Consider the following 18,295-nt stretch of genomic DNA (forward strand, 5'->3'; position numbering starts at 1 on the left):
TTTTTCTGGTCGCTGTTGTTGTTTACAGTTTATTTTGATATCCAGTTTCTAGCTGCTGAAGGTAATTGAGACTGCAAACAAAATCTCACTATCCACTGATCTGCCAAATCAAATTCTCTTCCCCTGTAAGCACGGTATTTTTCGTTAGCTTCTGTGGGGAGAAGAGTGATGCAGAGTGAGTGAGAAAGGAAAGGGGCTAGTTTGTATAATGACCATGGCAGCCATCTCTCCCTTGATCTTTCCCCAGCAGTTCATTCTGGAAGATGGGAGTGATTATTATTGTAATTTAGAACAGAGCTGCTGCTTTTCCTTCTGCTGCTGCTGCTCCCTGCTCACCAAATTAACACAGCTTTTAATAACAACTAAATATCCTGGTTAGAGCTGGGACAGCACCACCCTGCCTGGACTACAGCTGAAGCAACACCTTCAGCATTTTTCTGTTCCCCTCCCAGAACGGCCACACATTGCTCTGGTTCTTTTAGAAACTGAAGTAGCCATGAGGGAGGGGATTCTGCCCCTCTGCTTTGCAGAGACTCCACCTGTAATGCTGGGGGCAGCCTTGGAGCCCAGAGCACCAGAAGGACATTGAGGGAGGGGATTCTGCTGTGCTCTGCTGAGACCCCCCACCCTGCAGTGCTGGGACAGCTCTGGAGTCCTCAGCACAGACAGGGACCTGCTGGAGCAGGGCCAGAGGAGGCCACAGCAATACTGGCAGGGCTGGAAGCCCTCTGCTGTGAGTCCAGGCTGAGAGAGGTGGGCTTGGGCAGCATGGAGGGAAGTCTTCAGAAGACCTTCTGGTGGCCTTTTGATATTTAAAGGGGTTTATGAGAAAACTGGGGACAGACTTTTTATCAGGACCTGTTGTGACAGGACAAGAAGGGATGGTTCAAACTATACAAGGGAGATTTAGAGAGAAGGAAAAAATTTGTTACACTGAGGGTGGTGAGAGCCTGGCCCAAGTTGCACAAAATTATGGTTGTCCCATTCCTGGAACCATTCCAGCCCAGGCTGTTTGGGGCTGTGAGCAACCTGCTCTAGGTGCAGCTGTCCCTGCTGACTGCAGGGGAGTTGGACTGGATAAGCTTCAGAGGACCCTCCCAACCCAGCCCATGGTTCTATCCAGTGTGCTCCAACAAGGCAGCTGGGTTTTCTTTCTCTCCCATGAGATCTGCCTGCAGTGACATTTTCACTGGCCTCAAGTCACAAGGAGGAGTTCCATCAAACCAAAGTGTGAGCAGATGAACTCTCTGCTAGGCTTGCTCTGGAGCTGCTCCAGCAGTTGTGCAGTGCTGGCTGAGACACTTCACCCCCAAATTGCCTCTTTGCAGCCAGCCAGCAGCAGCTCCCTGGAGCTGGCAGCAGCTCCGAGGGACAGGCGGTGCAGGCAGCATCTCTGTGCAGGACTCAGGGTTCGGGACAGGATTTAACTCTGCAGAACTCCTACAAAATTTAGAGAGGCTCCATTCTTGACTTAAGCTGTCAGTTCCACTCCTGTGCTTATTGGCAGAGCTTCCCTGGATCTTTTTCCTTCAGGTTTGCAAAAATCAGCCCCGGTGAGCGGAGATGAAAGGCAAACGCGGCTGCTGCCTTCCCTGGGGATCATATTCCTGACTTGTTGCATAACTGCTTATTTTAGCATCCATCAGCTGAGCCTTTGTTGTGCAGACAGCTCTGTCCTCTGCAGCACTTGGGCAGTATTATTTCTTCCAAAGTGCTTTGTTGTTGTTGTTGTTGTTTTTATTATTAGATTCATTTCTTCTCTTAACAAACAGCAGCTGACAACACCCTGTCAGAGCTCTTCATGACTGCTATAGAGCTGTCATCCCATGCAAACTGAGCACCACACAGCTCCTGAACATGGTCTTCCTGCAGAGCCACCCAGCAGAGGTCATCTCTGTGTCCTGGATCCGTGTATCACACAGAGACATCCACAGAGGAGCTTTGCTGCAGTGTGCAGGTGTGGTGGCCAAAAGCCTGGTAAGCCTGAGATCACAGAATTCCCCAACGGCAGGAGCTGGCAGGGACCTCTGGAGATCACCCTGCTCCAGCAGGACACCCACAGCAGCTTGCCCAGGATCACACTGGCCAGGGAGGGTTTGGAAGCTCTCCAGAGAAGTAGACTCCACAACCTCTCTGGGCAGCCTGCTCCAGGGCTCAGCACCTTCACACCGAAGAATTTTCTCTTCCTGCTCAGGTGGAACCTCCTGGGTTCCAGTTTGTGCCCTTTGCCCCTTGTCCTGTCCCTGGGCACCACTGAGCAGAGTCTGGCCCCAGCCTCTTGTCCCCCAGCCTTTATCTCCTGCTGAGCATTCTTCAGATCCCCTCTGGGGCTGCTCTTCTCCAGGCTCTCAGCCCCAGGGCTCTCATCATTTGCTCCTCACAGAGCTGCTCCATGCCCCTCAGCATCTTTGTAGCCTCCACTGGACTCTCTCCAGGTAATTTCCAGTCTCTCTGGAACTGGAGCTCCCAGAACTGGACCCAGTATTCCAGATCTAGCCTCAGTAGGGCAGAGTAGAGGGGGAGAACTGCCTCTGACCTGCTGGTCTACTCTTCTTAATGCAAAATGGTCTCATTGGCCTTCTTGCCCGTGAGGGCACATTTCTGGCTCATGGGGAACTTGTCCATTGGCACTCCCAGGCCCTTCTCCACATAGCTGCTTTCCAGTAGGTCACCCCTCACCTGTACTGGTGCAGAGGATTATTCCTTGCCAGGTGCAGAACTCTACATTGCCCTTGCTGAACTTCATGAGGCTCCCCTCTGGCCAGGAAAGAACTCAAAATGCAGAAATGTCTGATTTTTTGTTGGTGGTGCAACTTGATCCACACCTGTTTGTTGAAGTAGGACAAGATTTTAACTGCATGCTCATGAGGTGGTCAGTCAGGGGCTCAGCAGCACCAGCTAGTTTCTATTGCTCAGCAGATGATACTAGGCCTTAGCTCAGCACATTACTCATGTCTGACCACTTTTGGATTTCACAGCAATAGACAATTCAGCTCCAATACTCCTGTGGGCAGGTTTTAATGCAAAACTTCTAAAGGTGGTCATCTTCTGGATGTCAAGAAGGCTTTGCGGTTGCCTCTAGGCATGCTGCAGTGGGTAGCCCATCTGCGCCCAGGGACTGATCTGCCTTCCTGGAGCTTGGCATGCTGTCACCTTCTCTAGAGGGCCAGAAATTCTGGGGAAATGGTCAGCAGGGTCGTAAGGCCCCAGTGCTGCACAGGACCAGAGCCATGCACAGGACCAGGGCCATGGGCAGGTTCCTCTGCAGACAATTACTCATTGCCTCCTGGCTTTTTCTATAGAACTTTTCACTACACCGCACCAATGCCTCATCACCTACATTAATCCAGCCCAAAGTGAACAGGGGCAGGGTGATGCATGGATAGGTTGAGGGTCAGTTGTGACTGATTCATGGTGCTCCAGCTGAGAAGCCTCAAGCCTGCCCGCTCAGAGCACCTCACAACACACAGCACCCACTGCTGCCAGATGGACAAAGAGGAAGCAGCAGCTCAGGCGAAGGCTTCGAGGTGCACACCCACAGCGTGGCCAGTCCAGCCAGCAGCACCCAAGAGCTGGGCTTGATGACTTTGTCACAAAACCTGTGGCAAAGACAAGAGGAGAATTCTCTTCTTCAGGAGAGTTTGATCATGTCCTTGCTGTCAGACTGTATCCGCATCTTGCATCCTTGCCATTGCTCCATGGGCAATGCTTGGTTCTGCAGGTAAGATGAGGGTCTGCCCAAACATTTGGTTCTTCTGTGACTCACAGAACAGGTCTGTGGGATGTAGGTGTCAGAGAGCAGACTGTGACAATGTGATTAAGAAGTGCAGTAGAATATGGGTATGCAAGGAAGTCTCCATGATCTGGTACAAAATGCCTCACCAGAGACCTTTCCGACCTTCTGACCAGGTAACACAGTGACCTCTGAAACATCCCTTAATGCAGCCTGTGCACACGGATGGGTGGCATCCATGGGTGATGGTTGCTGGGCCAGCTCCTGCCCAGGTATCTGGGACTGGTAGGACAGACAGAAGGGGCAGAATCCCACCACTCTTGTCCTACCAGGGAGGGCTTTTTTAAACTAGGGGCTGAGGTTTTCCATTCTCTGGGGAGCTGCTGAGTAGGCTCTGAGCACTGGGCCAGCACATGCCCCAAGAGCAGCATCTTGAGGGACGCCAGACCAGGCATGCTCTTCCCTGGAAGGTCAAGGCCAGGTCGGATGGGGCTTTGAGCAACCTGGACTAGTGGGAGGTGCTCCTTCCATTGGCAGCAGAGTTGGGACTGGATGGTCCCAACCCAAACCATTCTGTGTTCTTTTTGTCATGTGTTGTGAGCTGCTCTTCTTCAAAGCCCAGTGACTAATTTGGGTTTATCTAAAGGACCAGAAAAGGCTCTGCACCATGCTGCGTTTCATGACCGTATTTCCAGAGTTACAGGTCCACAAAAACCTCAACGAGCCCAAGAATGACCAAAGCAAAGCTTCTCTACTCCTCTGCTTTCATCCTTGGAAGAGCCAAAGGTCCTGGAGCATTCATAAAACATTCAGCACAAGCTGCCAAAGCCAAAAGGTGCAGCTTAATTGAATTCACTCCAATTTGGCAAATCATAAGGAGCCAGAGCAGGGCTGTAGATGAAGAAGACATCCATGAATCAGTACAGAATGCCTCACTTTGGATCTTTTGGATGTTCTGAGCAGGTAACTGCAACTTTAAAAATATCCCTTAATGCAGTACATAGGTGGGATGGGATGGGATGGGATGGGATGGGATGGGATGGGATGATCTGTAGGGGGAGTATGGGGAGGATCTGACTAACTTAGCTGTGGTGATTCCAGTTGTGGGGATTCCAGCTGTGGTCCCAGTGGTTTAAACAACTGCCAGAGCTGGCCAACTCAACAAATGTAAGAGTTGATGGCAGACTGTGATGGGAAGGGACAGCTTTAACCTGAATTTTAATTTCCTACAGGGGTGATTTAAAGCAGTGTAAGGCACAATTTCCAAAGAAGTTTGGAACGAAGGATGTTGTATAAGCCCCTCCACAGACCCCTCCAATGTCTTACTTTGATTATTATCATTATTGTTGTGTGGTTTTAGCACATTTTAAACAGGGGCACTATGTGCCGCCCCTGAGCCCATTCAGGGAGCAGAGGGTCACCCCGGGATGGGGGTGGGTGGGCAGGACCCACTCTGCTCCTCCCCATGGACATCCTCCAAGTTTCTTTGATTTTTTTTTTTTGTGTTTTTTTAGGGTTTGGTGGGTTTTTTGGTGGTGTTGGTTGGTTGGTGTGGGGTTTTTGGTTTGGTTTGTTTTTTTTGTTGGGTGTTTTGGTTTTGTTTTGCTTTTTGGGGAACAGGGGGAGGGGCGCAGAGATGATCCTTTTCCCACCCTCGGGCAGGTGTGGGGGGGTGCAGGGCTGGACTGCTGCCCCACACCACTCCCCGCCCTCCCGTCAGCCCCCCGCGGGGGGCGCGCACCCGCGGAAGTTTGCTGCGCGGTGGGGAGGCGGAACTGGGGGGGGGGGGGCGGAAGGTAAAGAAGCATTTGCACACTGCAGCCCCCCCACTCCCAGCTCCGCGATGGGCAAGAGCTGTCTTTTTTTTTGACGCAGGAGAAATAGCAAATTTTAAGTACGTCATTAATATGGCGCCAAAAGGGTGGCTTTTTTTTTCTTAAGTATAAGCTGCCTTTTTTTTTTTTTTTTTTTTTTTAAGGTTGCAGAAGCGATTCCGTCTACGCCTGTGCGGGGAGCGGCGGAGAGGGGGGGGGGGCTGGAGGGAGGAAGAGGAGGGAAAGGAGTGTGAGTGTGTGTGAAGGGACAGCGGAGCGAGCGGGCTCCGGGGGTTCGGTGCTGGGGCTCCGGGCAACGCCATGGGGGAGCCCCGGCGAGCGGCGGCGGCAGCGGCAGCGGCGGGGGGGTGAGAAGCGGAACAGCGGGGAACGGGGGGAGGGGGGCGGCGGCGGCGTGGCCCGGGATGGGACCGGTGCTGGCAGCACCTGGCCCTGCCGCTGCGCCTCGGGAAGGGAGAAGGCGCAGGAGGGAAAGAAATTGACAATTTGGGGCAGGCAAAGAAAGGAGGGAGGGAGTTTTTTGGGGGGTGAGGGGGGGAAGCACCGCCACCATTATCCGTCCCCGCTCCGAAAGTCGCTTCCCCGCCTCCCTGCCGGAGCCCCGGGCGGGCGGGCGGGCGGGCGGAGGGGCGAGGAAAGCCTGAGGAAGTGCGGGGTGAAAAACAAAAAAGCCGAACAGCCCCCCCTCTCCCCAAACAACAACAACAACAACAACAAAAACACAACAGAAAAAAACCAAACCCCAACCAACCGAAAGAAAAAACAACATAACCCAACCGAAAAGAGAAAACAGGCGGGCAGGGCTCGCCCGGCCGCTGCGGAGCGGCCATCTCGGCTTTGGAGCGGGGCCGCATCCATGGAGTCCCCGGGAGGGTGTTCCTGAGAGAAGGGCCCGGGCCGGCGCGGCCCCGGCAATGACACCGGATTGAGGCGGCCGAGGGGGGCTCTGCCGGCCGGGGACTGCGGGAGCATCCCCCCGCCCCCCGCCTCCTTCCCCGCCCGTAACCCGAGAGACAGCCTCAACTCTTGGAAGACACTCTCCTGGCAAAGGTAAAGAGCTCGGCGGGGGCTGGCGGCGGGAGCGGGCTTTATTTTGCAGCCGAGGGGGATTTTCGCAGCTCCCTCTGCTCTGCTGGCATTTATTTATTTTTCATTATTTATCCCCCGCCCCCCCGGGCTGCCGGGCAGGAGATGTACACCGTTTTCCATGGCGGGGGGGGTGGGGTGGGGGGTGTGTGTGTGGGATTGCGCATGTTGGTCACTCTTGCTTTAAAGTCAATGAGGGAGGCAGCGGGGATGTAAACAAGAACTTTTAAAGGCTCGGGCTCACAGCTTCGCCTTTTTATTTATTTATTTATATTATTATTATTCCCCAAATTAATGACTGCGGCAAGAGGCTGCCGCGCTCCCCTGCCCGCCGGGGGTGGGAACGAGCACGCCGCGGTTTCCCGGTCCCGGTGTGTGCCGGTATCGGTCTGGGAAGCGCGGGGATGGAGGAAGATGCTCCGCAGGGCTCCGGACAGCGCTACCGCGGGGGCCGGATAAGCGCTGCGCGGGCGCGGAGCCGGGATGGCGGTGCCCGGGGGCGTGGCGGCTGCCGGCTCCCGCCTGTCCTCCTCCTTCCCCCTCCCCCCGCAGTTCCTTTCCTCCTCCCCAGTGCTCCTCGGGGCTTCCCCCGCCGCTTCCCCCTCCGCTACTGCTGTCTCCGCGGGGCTGCCGTGCTCGGGAGGCGGCTGCATCCCTTCCTCCACTCCTGCATCACCCGAAAACATCCGCCGGTACCCAGCACCGTGGCTCTGCCGAGGTCCCGCGGGGCAACTACCGCAATCCTCAGGCTCCATCCTTTCTCCGGGGGAAGGCTCCCGCAGCGCCCCCGCAGCCGCTCCAGCCCGTTTCCCACCTGCCGAGCAGGGCAGCGGCTTCTGCCGCGTCGCTTTCGGGATGAAGGCTGGGAGCGCCGGTATTCTGCCCTGACCCTTCTCCGCCCTCCGCCCCTCGCTCCGCTCCCGGGGATGCACGCAGCGAGCTGGAAGTTGGGGAGCGGAGCAAAGGCCGAGGCGGGGGAGGGTGTGCTGAATTGTCAAGCTGGGCACAGTTAGGGGAGAGTCAGATGTATGCTCACCTGTGCCGTTGTTGCGGGGAATACACACATGTCTCCGTATGGACCTGTGCATCCTGAGCGCTGCTTGAGTGGGAAGGGAAGGATGGCTTTCCCACAAGGAAAATTCCCAGCTCCTTTATACAGCACGCAATGAAAATTGTTTATTTAGGGGTTTGTGCCTGGAGACCCTCAATCCCGCTGGGACAGTTCGAAGAAGAGATTTTGCCTGGGGCTGGGGGATGTGGTGGAAGTCAGCGATCTCAGCCTTTCTCCCAAGGGTAGGGAGTCCAGCTCTTAGGAATGGTGTTTGACCTTTAAGCGTTTATTGGCTACTGAGGTTAAAATAAGCTTGAGATGGAAGCAAAAATATCTTGCAGAAAGGTTAAATCAAAGGTTAAATTTGTTTTTCCTAGAAAAATTGAGGCTGATGTGCAAAAATGAAGGCTTGGAGTGAAGGATGGGAGGGTAGGTGTTATGTCTGGAGGCAGGGAGATGCAATTCATCTAAAGTATTGGTGGCTGTTGATGCTTGACATCAGGTGCTGAGAATTGGTGGATAGGTGGTCCTCGAAGTTTTAAATGAGGTCTGGTCTTTGTCTTTCTCTGGGTATTTGGTACAAAAATTGGAGTGCCCCTAACTCCTGTTGGTTGTCCTTGGAGTTGGGGATGCTGAGACCTGGAGGATGCAGATGAAGAGCTGTGCCCGGTGTCTCCTGCCCCAAGGCAGGGGTGGCCCCAGTAACCTTTCTGATTACCTGTGCTCTGTCTGGGCTTGCTGAGGTAAAAATGGATAATTAGAGGGTAACAAGTCAGCAGAGGCAAGTGAAGTTGTGAGTAGTAAAGAAAAGAAAGAAAATCCCCTTGTAGATATGGAAAAAGGCAAAGCACAGGAAGTAAAGTAGCACTTGTTTTGTTTCAAATTTAAATGAGATTAAATTTTGCCCCAGGGAGCCACGCCAGCAAGCAGAGCTGGGGAGGAGAGGAGCTTTGGCTCTTGCTGCACCGGGGCAGATGCTGAAGTTGTTGTTGAAGATGTTGGAGCTGACAGCAGGTTGTGCAGGAGGCAGCGGGGAAGCGAGCCCTGGCTGGCAGGGTCAGGCTCCTGCTGCACAAAAAGGAGTATCCTGCGTACCAGGATCGTCCCTTCCTGGCTTTACACTTCACAGGGCTATCAGGGGGGTGAAGGAAAGAGCAGCATGGTGGAAGGGCTGTGCCCCAAGGAGGGTGGTGGCACAGGCGTTGTGTGTGTCTCTCAAAAAGTTTGTTCATCTGCAGCCGTGAGACCAGGGCTCTGCCTGCGCTGGGGGCTCTGCCTGCGCTGGGGGCTCTGCCTGCGCTGGGGGCTCTGCTGCTCTCTCTGAGCTTCCTATAGCAATATTTGGCCCCAAAACTGTTAATGAGGAAAGGAAGGCAATTGGAGGGCGACGCTCCTGTGCTGTAAAGCCGGGGACCTTCCGGTCTCCACCCTTTGTCTATTTTCTAACAACTGGTTGATAGCCCTAGACAGAGCAAAGAAATAGTTAAGCCTGAGAGAGGGAAGCCTGGAGAGCAGCCCCTTGACTCCATCCCTGTTGTTCTCCATCCCTGTCACCCACCTGGGTACAGGTGATGAGTCTGGGGCTCTGGGACAGGGGGTCCCTGGAAGCAGGGTTTCAGGGGTCCCTGAATGCAAGGATTCAGGCTTTTTGGAGTGGTGCGCATGATAGGGCAAGGTCCCTGGGATGGGGGATCCCTGGAGCAGGGGCCTCTAGGACAAAGGATCCCAGATGTAAGGATCTGGGCTGGGCAGACTGATATGCATGATTGGACAGAGGATCCCTAGGAGCAGATGTCCCTGTGAGTGGGGTCCGTACTGACTGGAGCAGTGTGCATGATGGGACAGGGGCTCTGGAAGTAGGAGTCTGCAGGAGCAGGTGTCCCTGGAAGCAGGATCCAGCCTGGCTGGAGTGATGTGCATGATGAGATAGGGTGCCTGTGACTGGGAATCTGGGGATCCCTCAGAGCAGGAATCCAGGCTTTCTGGAGTGGTGAGCATCATGGGACAGGGTCCCTGGGACCGGGGATCCAGGGGTCCCTGGAAGCAGGGATCTGGGCTGACTGGAGCAGTGTGTATAGTGGGACAGAGGCTCTGGCACCAGGAGTCCAGGGGTCCCTGGGAGCAGCGTCCAGGGTGATGTTCATGATGGAAGCAGTGCTGTGGAACCAGAGAAGGGGACCTGAGAGGGGATCCGAGGGGGCTGGGGTCCCTGGGAGCTGGGTCCGGGCTGTCTGGAGCGGTATGGATGCCGCTGGGGGCACTCTTCTGGTCGTGTTCCTATTTCTGCGCTGGAAGAACAAACAGGGAAGTGGTTTTTCTGCAGTCTCATTGCAGCTCACAAACACAGCAGACAATTCAGCTGCTGTTGCTCAACTGTCATAGCGTCAGAGGTGACGGCGCAGGGGGACTGCGCGACGCATCCGTCTCACAGCGCTGGCAGCAGGGCATGAGCCAATACTTTGTTCTTTTGATGCAACCTGTGCAGGGTTCTGTGCCTGGTCCCTGTGGGTCAGTGGGCAGAGGCATTTAGGTGTTCTGGTTTGCTTGTCGCTGCCCAGAAGGGTTCATCTCGCACACAGGGTGCTGGGGTGCCAGGAGAAGCTCCCGGTCCCGCGGGGACTTGACGTGCAGAAGAGTTTGCAGGAAGCAGCAGCAGGTTGCCCACCGTAGGGGGATGGTGGTGGGGTCCACAGAGCTGTTACCATTCTGGGGTGTGTGGGAGCGTGTGGCTGTCCTACGTGGGACGGGAGCAGAGCATCTGGGGGCATCTCTGTGCTGCTGTCGGTGCTGCTGCCTTCACTGCTCCCAGGTTACACGGGTTGGGCAAAATGGCAGCTCCAAAAGCTCCCTTTTCAACCCTCTCCTGCTGTGAGGCAGGATCAGGCAGCCTGAAGCCATCAACTCAATTTTCCCACCAGTCTTGCTGCTAATTTGTCCGGGGCCCTGGTGATTTACATTTGTTTAGGTTGATGGAGGGCCATCATCTTCCTGGGTTTAGCATTTATCTGCCTTCCTCAGCTTGAACAAAGGCAGTGCTGAACATGTGTTAGTTTGCAAGCAATTCCCCTTTTTTTGGTTTTCCAGTCATTAGCACCCAGCTCTGCCTCTGGATTTGAGTTGCAGACACTTCAGGGGGATGTTCATTTGTTTATAAAAGAAACCCACATCTGTTTCTGTTTGAATTTTTTAAGCAAGCATACACAGAAACCTTTCTCTTGGTTTCTGGCTCTGTAAAAGCTCCGGTTTGGGCCAAGCTTGACCTAACCGTGACCTTTTCAAAGTATTACAAATTTTTTTGGTATTTGTTTATGACTTTAATAATGATGCCATGCAGGGAATGGGTCAGTGGAAGGTGAAATTAGCTTCTAATGTAAACAAAAGATTAATTTTGGAGCAGAGACTGTATTTCATAGAGACTTCAAATTGCTCAGTAGTACACCAACTGAACTGCTCCTGAGAGCTCTTCAGGGCTGGAGTTCCAGCCTTGGGATGGGAGGGATGTGTGTGATGGGTCCCCCTGGGCTGGGTGTCAGGAGTCCGTGGCTCACCCAGCCACCATCAGACTTTATGACCCTGAGCTGCAGATGGGGAAATGGCCCAATTACCCTTTTTCTACAGTAAATTCCTCTCTTAACTACCCTGTGGTTTACTACTGTCTGGCTGCTTGGGAAGATCGAGTCCTTCAGAAACCAGCATCTTCTTAGCACTGCCTGGAAGCAAACAGTTTTCTGGAGAGGGTTGGTTGAACCCTGTGGTTTTGGCCCCAAGTTTCACTCCCTTCAAGGAACGCAGTACCTGTGGTACCTTGTATGCCATCCCCATCCCAGGCAGTGGTTGCATTTCAGTGCTGCTGTCCATCCTTTTCTCAAGCCAGAATTTCATTCAGAGCAATTGAAATGTAGTTTGGTTCAGAGGGTGCTGCCTTGGATCTTGCCAAATGGTGGCAAAGTGATTTATTGAAGCAGAGCCACTGCTTTACCTGCAGTGTGAACCACTTCAGTGTGTGAATATAAATCCCTGCTGTTACAAAGTGCATTGTTCAGGACAGACACAGGATGCAAGGACCAAGTTCACTCCAAGTGATTATCTGAACATCTGCTGACAGATATGCCAGAGCCAAAACCAGTCCCAGCATCCTCACACCTGTGCTGTGCATTAATCCTGTGCCTCCTTCTCTCCTCTACACCGGGAGTGATGTCACTGCCCAGCTGTAAAGCAAAGATGGGGAACACCGGAAATCCCACGGGGTATTGGTAGCATTCCTTTGCTTCAGCTCAGGTGTTTTCCCTGTTGTCTTTGGCTTATTTGATGTGGACTAGGAACTGCAGAATCCGTGAGAGCATGGCTCCAGCTTTGTGCTTTAAAAGCCTGTTTGCTGCTTCAGACCAGTGGGAACCAGATTAAAAGGCTCAGATAGAATTTCTACTAAAAATGAGTAAACTGTGGTTGAGGCTGCCCCCAGTATCACTTTCCCCAAGCAGAATCTAGTGGCTGCTTGGAGCAGGACTGGTTTCCCTAGCATCTGTTTCCCCTGGAATCCCTGGGGGCAGGTGTTGACAACGCCGCATTCTCCAGGAGCATGTCAGGTGGCGTGGCCTCACCTCACATGTTGTGATGTAGTATTGCCCTTGTCGTGGTGTGATCAAAGATAGCACAGGCAGCAGAAAACAGAGGCATTCTGGAGGGGTCCAGCTGCTTCTGTGAAACCTTTTCTGTTGCTCTGGGGAGAAGTGGCATGCTGTGGCCTGCTCTCCAGCCAGTGTGTTGCTCATACCTGCTGCCACCGGCCGCACCTCTCCAGTCTCTTGCCACGTTAGCAGCTCTGGGCTCTTACAGAGTACCTCAGGAAGTGATGGGGAAATTTCACAGAATCCCAGAATGCCAGCTTGGAAGGAATCCCAAGGATCACCTGCCCTCAGCCTTTCTAGGGGATGGGGCAGTCGCAGTGAGCTTGCTTAGCACCCTGTCAGGATGAGTCTTCCAACTGTCCAATGCAGGCGACTCCACTGCTTCCCTTGTCCAGCTGTGCTCATGGGGAAACATTTTCTTCTGGAGTGCCATGGGAATGTCCCCAGCAGTATCTTGTCCTCATCACTTTCTGTCTTTTCCATGGCACTCCTTGTACAAAGGGAGTCTCCATCCTGCTGGTAGTCTCCTTTCTGTCCTGGTCCATGCAGATAAGGTCTCCCCTGAGCCTTCTCCTGGCAGAACACCCGCAGCCGTCTCAGCTGTTCCTCACACGGGGGCTGTCAGTCCTCTGCCCATTCCTGTGACCCTTCTCTGGACACTTGCCAGCCAGTCTACATTTTTTTTGTGCAGTAGGAACCAAAAATGAATGCAGTGATCCAGGTGTGGCCTGACCAGCGCTGAGTGGAGTTCCAGAAGGTTCACATGGGAGCTGTGTTTTAGCTCCCACCACGTTGGATAGCAGTTGTCTGCTCCATGGGCAGCCCTTTCCATCCAGAGCTGCTCAAAGCCCTGTAGTGGGAGGCCACATTGATCAGCCACCAGCTACATCAATAGACTTCAAAAGTTAAAATCTCTTTTACTTCTTTATTTTTGCTGTTCACTTAAAGCACTCACTGAAACATGGATCTGACTTTCAGCTCTGAGTGCTGGTTGCTAAGGGGTGAGTGCAGGAGAACCTGCTGATTCCAGGTTTGCTGTGGCTTGTTCAAAGTCACAAAGCAAATCAGTAGCTCAGCTTGAAATGGGTCTCCTGTCCTCCCCACTGGTGCAGTGGTACCTGCTGATGTGCTTTTGTCTCTGAGAGGATGGAGAAGTCCCAGCAGCTGTGCAGAAGTTGCTTGCTCACCCCCCTGGCAGCTGTGGGTCTGGTGGGGGGCTGCACGGCTGTGCTGGAGCAGGCAGAGCAGCTCTGTGTGATGGGAAGCATGCTCCTGGCTGTGTGACAAATACACCAGAAGTCTTAACAGGAGTAGATACTGCCTGAGTGGGAAGATGAGTCAGAGGGTAAAACCCAGGCTGGTTGCACAGAAGGGTCCTCTGTGGCTCTGGGATGCTTGGACTTCCCCTGCACACATACTGAGAGTGCACACAGTTTCAGTCCTTCTAGCTGGGCACTTCTCAGATTTGGAGCCCAGGGACATCTTGTCGCATCCTCCAGTTCCATGGTCTGTGGTGAGGCTTCCTCCAGTGGGATGCTCCTGCAGACGTGCAGTCACTGGGTTGTGAAGCCTGCCAGCGGTAATCACAGAGTGCTCCCAGGAGCAGGGGAGCTGCTGAGAGACAGTGACACCCTGAGAGGCTGACAGGAAGCCTTGTGAGCCATGTTTGCCTCCTTTGTGGTGCCGCTGGGCAGGTGTCTGTCCTGAGGGTGAGCACTGAGATAAGAGGGTGTGCAGGTCCTCAGGGCTGACAGTGCTTTGCTGCTGGGATGAGCTTCCTGGGCACTCAGAATGATTGTTCCGTTTCCTCTGTTGCAGATGGAAGAAAAACGCCGCAAGTACTCCATCAGCAGCGACAACTCGGACACCACTGACAGTAAGCCCTTGAACTGCAGGCTCTGGGGCAGGTAGCTGGGCGAGGGAGAGCCTGAAAGTGGTTGCTGTGCAGTGTGGAGGGAGCTGTGCTCGTGAGCAGAGCTCCTCACAGGGCACTCTGTGACCATCCGGCTCTAGCAGCAAGGCAGCAAGAGGCTGACAGCAGTTTAAAGGCCCCGGCTGAGGCTCCTCTGAGCTGGTGAGAGCAGCTCAGTCCTGTGCAGAGCCTGGTTGCAGATCTGCTAACAAAGCCAACACCCTCTATAGACAACTTGTTCTTCCCTGTGAGCTGCAGCCTCACATGAGTTAGCTCTTGATGGAGTTGTACAGGGGGAAAGAGGAGTTTGTACTGGAATCGGGGTAAAACTGCAGTGCTGGGCCAGCTCTGGAGTCCTCAGCACAGCACAGACAGGGACCTGTTGGAGCAGGGCCAGAGTAGGCCACAGCAATGCTGGCAGGGCTGGAAGCCCTCTGTTGGGAGGCCAGACTGAGAGAGTTGGGCTTGGTCAGCCTGGAGAGAAGGCTACAGGGAGACCTTCTGGTGGCCTTTCAGTATTTAAAGGGGCCAATAAGAAAGCTGGGGACAGAGTTTTTTTAGCAGGTCCTGTTGTGACAGGACAAGGGGTGACGATTCAAACTGCAAGAGGGAGATTTAGACTGGAGAGAAGGTGGTGAGAGCCTAGCCTAGATTGCCCAGAGAGGTAATAGAAGCCCCTGGAACCATTCCAGGGTCAGGTGGTTTGGGGCTGTGAGCAACCTACTTTAGTTTCAGTTGTCCCTGCTAGCTGCAGGAGGTTGGACTGGATGACCCTTAAAAGTCCCTCCCAACCCAGCTTATGAGTCTGATTCTATGATTTTTGCTAGCTGAAGAGTGATGTGGGAAGAGGAATAAAGCTCAAGCCAGCAAGGCTTGCAAGCCCACGCTTGCTTTTCACCATCTAGCTCACTTCATCCTCATTCAGGGAAGCACAGAAGCATGTGCTCAACACCAAACGTGCAAATGTGCTGGATTTGGGCTATAAATAGAGCACTTTCCTCTCCCACTTATTCCAGGGTCTCACCCGCTGCAGACAGCTGCAGTGCTGGGTACCCTGGGGGGCCCTGCTCTAATCCCTTGTCTGGCTCTGGAGTTCCCTACTAGTTGCTCTTTCCAATGTCACAGTGATTTCATTTGGGCTGTGCTGGGAATTTGCTCTCCACACTTCACAGGATCTGGCTGCTGGATCTCTGAGAAGGAAGGGGCTAAAGACACTGCACTTCCTGGGCCCTTTCCTAACAGGATGATGGGGAGATTACAGGGGTTGTGGAGAAGCTGAGCTCGCCGCCTTTGCCTGCTCTGCCCACAACTTCAGCCAAAAAAGCTGTCAATGTGTGTGGGGTTTGCACAACTGCTGCCAAGGAGAAGCTGCTGTTGGGCTGCTGGAGGGGACCCCCATTCTGCCAGGGGTCTCTGGGGGCTGAGCCATGCGTCCAGAGAGTGTTTCAGGCTCTGTCAAGACTGCTTGCTCCTCATGAAGTAAAACATCTCTGTCTCAGGAAGGAGTTTATTGTGGAAGCTGTGCTCCAAACTTCCATCTCCTTACCCCCAGATGTTCCAAGGCTTTCCCAGGGAGCTGTGCTCACTGACTTGCCTGCGTCTGGGGCAAGGCTTCTGTAAGCAGCACATGGAGCAGCTCTGCCTTCTCTCTGCCAGGCTTGGGCAGTGTGCTGCAGGTGCTGCCTTAGTTGGTGACAATAGCTATCCTGCAGGATGACTGCAAACAACGTGGTGACCCTTGTTATGCGTCCTCAGGGATGCTGCTGCCTTGTTACCTGTCTGCATGCCTGTAGCCCCAGGGTGTAGCTTGTGGGGGAGCAAGGTTGGGGGGGTGGGGCAAGGCTTGAGCTGCTGTTGCCCTGCTTTTGAGCAGCTGGCTGGGGGAAGTGGCTGTAGCCTGTGTAGTCCTGCTGCCTCCTGAAATGAGCAGTAAAATGCTGCTTTGTGGAGGCTGCCTGGTGACCTCTAGTCTGAGCTGCAGTCAGAAAAGCAGCTGCTGTCCCGGGGAGCCCCTGCTGCCAGCAGCCCTGGGCTCCACCTTGTGCAGCATGAGAGGAGGCTTCCCACGAGTGCAGGACTCAACTGCCTGAGCTGGCAGAGAGAGGGACATTGCCCATCCCAGTGGTACCTCATCCGGGACAATCCTGGTCCTTCATGCCAGCTCTCAGCTACCAAACGCTGCCTAGGGCATTGGCTTGCTGTGTCTTGTTGGGTGGTTCCCTCTAGGTGCAGAACTGCACACAGGCATGGAAGGGACTGGTGCCTTTTGCCCAGTCTGGGCACCACTTCTGACCATGGGGTGTGAAGTCCTGGAGCAGTTCAGATGCTTGTCTTTGAGCATCCTTCTTTGAAAAATTGTAGCCACATCTCTGTAATTTCTGATCCCAACAGATTCCTGCTTCCAGGAAGGAGCCCTGGCTCATTCCTTCTTAGAAGCTGTTCTTGCTCATGATTTTGGGTTCTCATTTCTGATGTTTGCATTTGGCAGCAGTGTTCTTGAATTTCAGAGGCCTCTGGTTCATCAGCTATAGCAGCAGGAGAGTGATGTTGCCCTGCTTAGGTGAAGTACCCTGGGATGTGCACAGAAATAATGCCCTGTTGTGTGCCCACAGTGTTGGTTGAGGCTGAAGTGCCAGTGGGACTGGTGGCAAAGACTCCTCCAGCTGAGCTGTTTCTGCTGCCTCCTTGCAGGTCACACCACGTCCACCTCCAGATGCTCCAAAATTCCAAGCACCAAATCTGCCTGGTCACGCCAGAAGGAGAAGAAGCCCTCTGAGGTAGGTGGCCTTGTAGGCTTTTGCCAGAGGAGTTTCCCCTGGGGTAGTGCCTGCTTGGGTGTGTTGGCAACCAGCATGCTCCCAGTTGGCTGTGGGCAGTGGGTGCCAGGACAGGGCTTCTTCCAGGAAGACAGAGCCCATGCTGCACATCTGCAGCTCCTGCCAGCTGTGCCAGCTTCAGCCTTGGGAGGTACCCAGTGGGCATCTTTGGTGAAGGGGTGTGACCAAATCTCTGATGGAGGGTGTGCTTACTCCACTGGGGCCCTTCATCTCTGTCGATACAAGTGGGGAGAGGTTGAATTTGGTGGGATTGGGGGGGTCCTACACTCTGGGGGTGGCTGCATGCTGAGGTTTGCCAGTTTGAGTGCCTGCCTGGATGTTCCTTTCATGAATGGCACAGGTGATAGAGCTGGTGCCAGGGGAGGCTGGCTCAGTGACATGGAAACTCCTCCCTGAGAAGAAGTGGGAGGTGCAGAAAGCCATGAAATGAGAGACAGTCCAGCTGAGCTGCAGCTTGGGATGTGTTGGTTTCCTCCTGTCATGGGGCTCAAGGGCGCTAAGCTGAGGCTGTTGGTGCTTGACCTTGCTGCAGGGTTTTCCCTCACTGCAGGCTGGACTGGGCAGTGCTGCCCACCCCAAGGGACATTGCCCAAGTCACCCCTGCCTGCTGGGGTCTGGGACCAGGCTGGGTGGAGCTGTGCTTCCTGAGGACCCTGCTGAAGGGACGTTGCTGTTTCCCTGTTGTCCTGCATGTGTCTCAGATTTCCACTGGGCATGGAAACTATACCAGGCATGAGCTGCTGTTGTAACAACTGCAGTGTTTAGCAGTGGTCGTCTTCATTTCAGGAGCAACATGAGCAAAGCCAGAGGGACATTGTTCTCGCATTCCCTTTCCTCTGGACCAGGGTCTGGAGTCAGAGCTAAATTTAGAAGCAGGGGAAACTGGCACAGCTCATGCCTGCTCACAGGCTGGGAACTCCTTCCCAAGCCCCCATGACACCTCTGCTGAGGCTGTGACCTGGTAAGCACACACCTCTCTAACATCTCCCTTTGCACCAGGCTGAGTAGAGATTTCGAGGTTTTCCTGTGGTCACTGCCTGAACTGCAGCTGCACTTGGTCCTTATCACTCAGGCAGATTTGCTCTGCTAGGTCTGACGTGTTGGCAGTGGGCAGAGACTGGAAGAGTCCAAGCTGTTTGTGTCTTGGGTAAAGAGAGGGACTGAAAAACTCTTGCTACTAGCTCAGTAGTTGGAAACACTCCACAGAGCAAAG

The 18,295-nt window shown here is 53.9% G+C and overlaps 1 protein-coding gene across 1 annotated transcript in view; it reads left to right on the forward strand.

Moving 5' to 3' along the window:
• The first annotated feature begins 6,560 nt into the window (after positions 1-6,560).
• The window catches only part of JADE2 (jade family PHD finger 2), a 73,097-nt gene continuing 61,362 nt past the window's right edge, over positions 6,561-18,295 (forward strand). Inside the window, exons 1-3 of the mRNA XM_054389470.1 lie at positions 6,561-6,618; positions 14,152-14,209; positions 16,937-17,022. Of these exons, the coding sequence (XP_054245445.1) occupies positions 14,152-14,209; positions 16,937-17,022 (144 nt within the window). The 5' untranslated portion in view covers positions 6,561-6,618. The remainder of the gene's footprint in view (positions 6,619-14,151; positions 14,210-16,936; positions 17,023-18,295) is intronic.

The sequence above is a fragment of the Indicator indicator genome, chromosome 18 (assembly GCF_027791375.1).
Source record: "Indicator indicator isolate 239-I01 chromosome 18, UM_Iind_1.1, whole genome shotgun sequence".
NCBI classification, from domain to species: Eukaryota; Metazoa; Chordata; class Aves; order Piciformes; family Indicatoridae; genus Indicator; species Indicator indicator.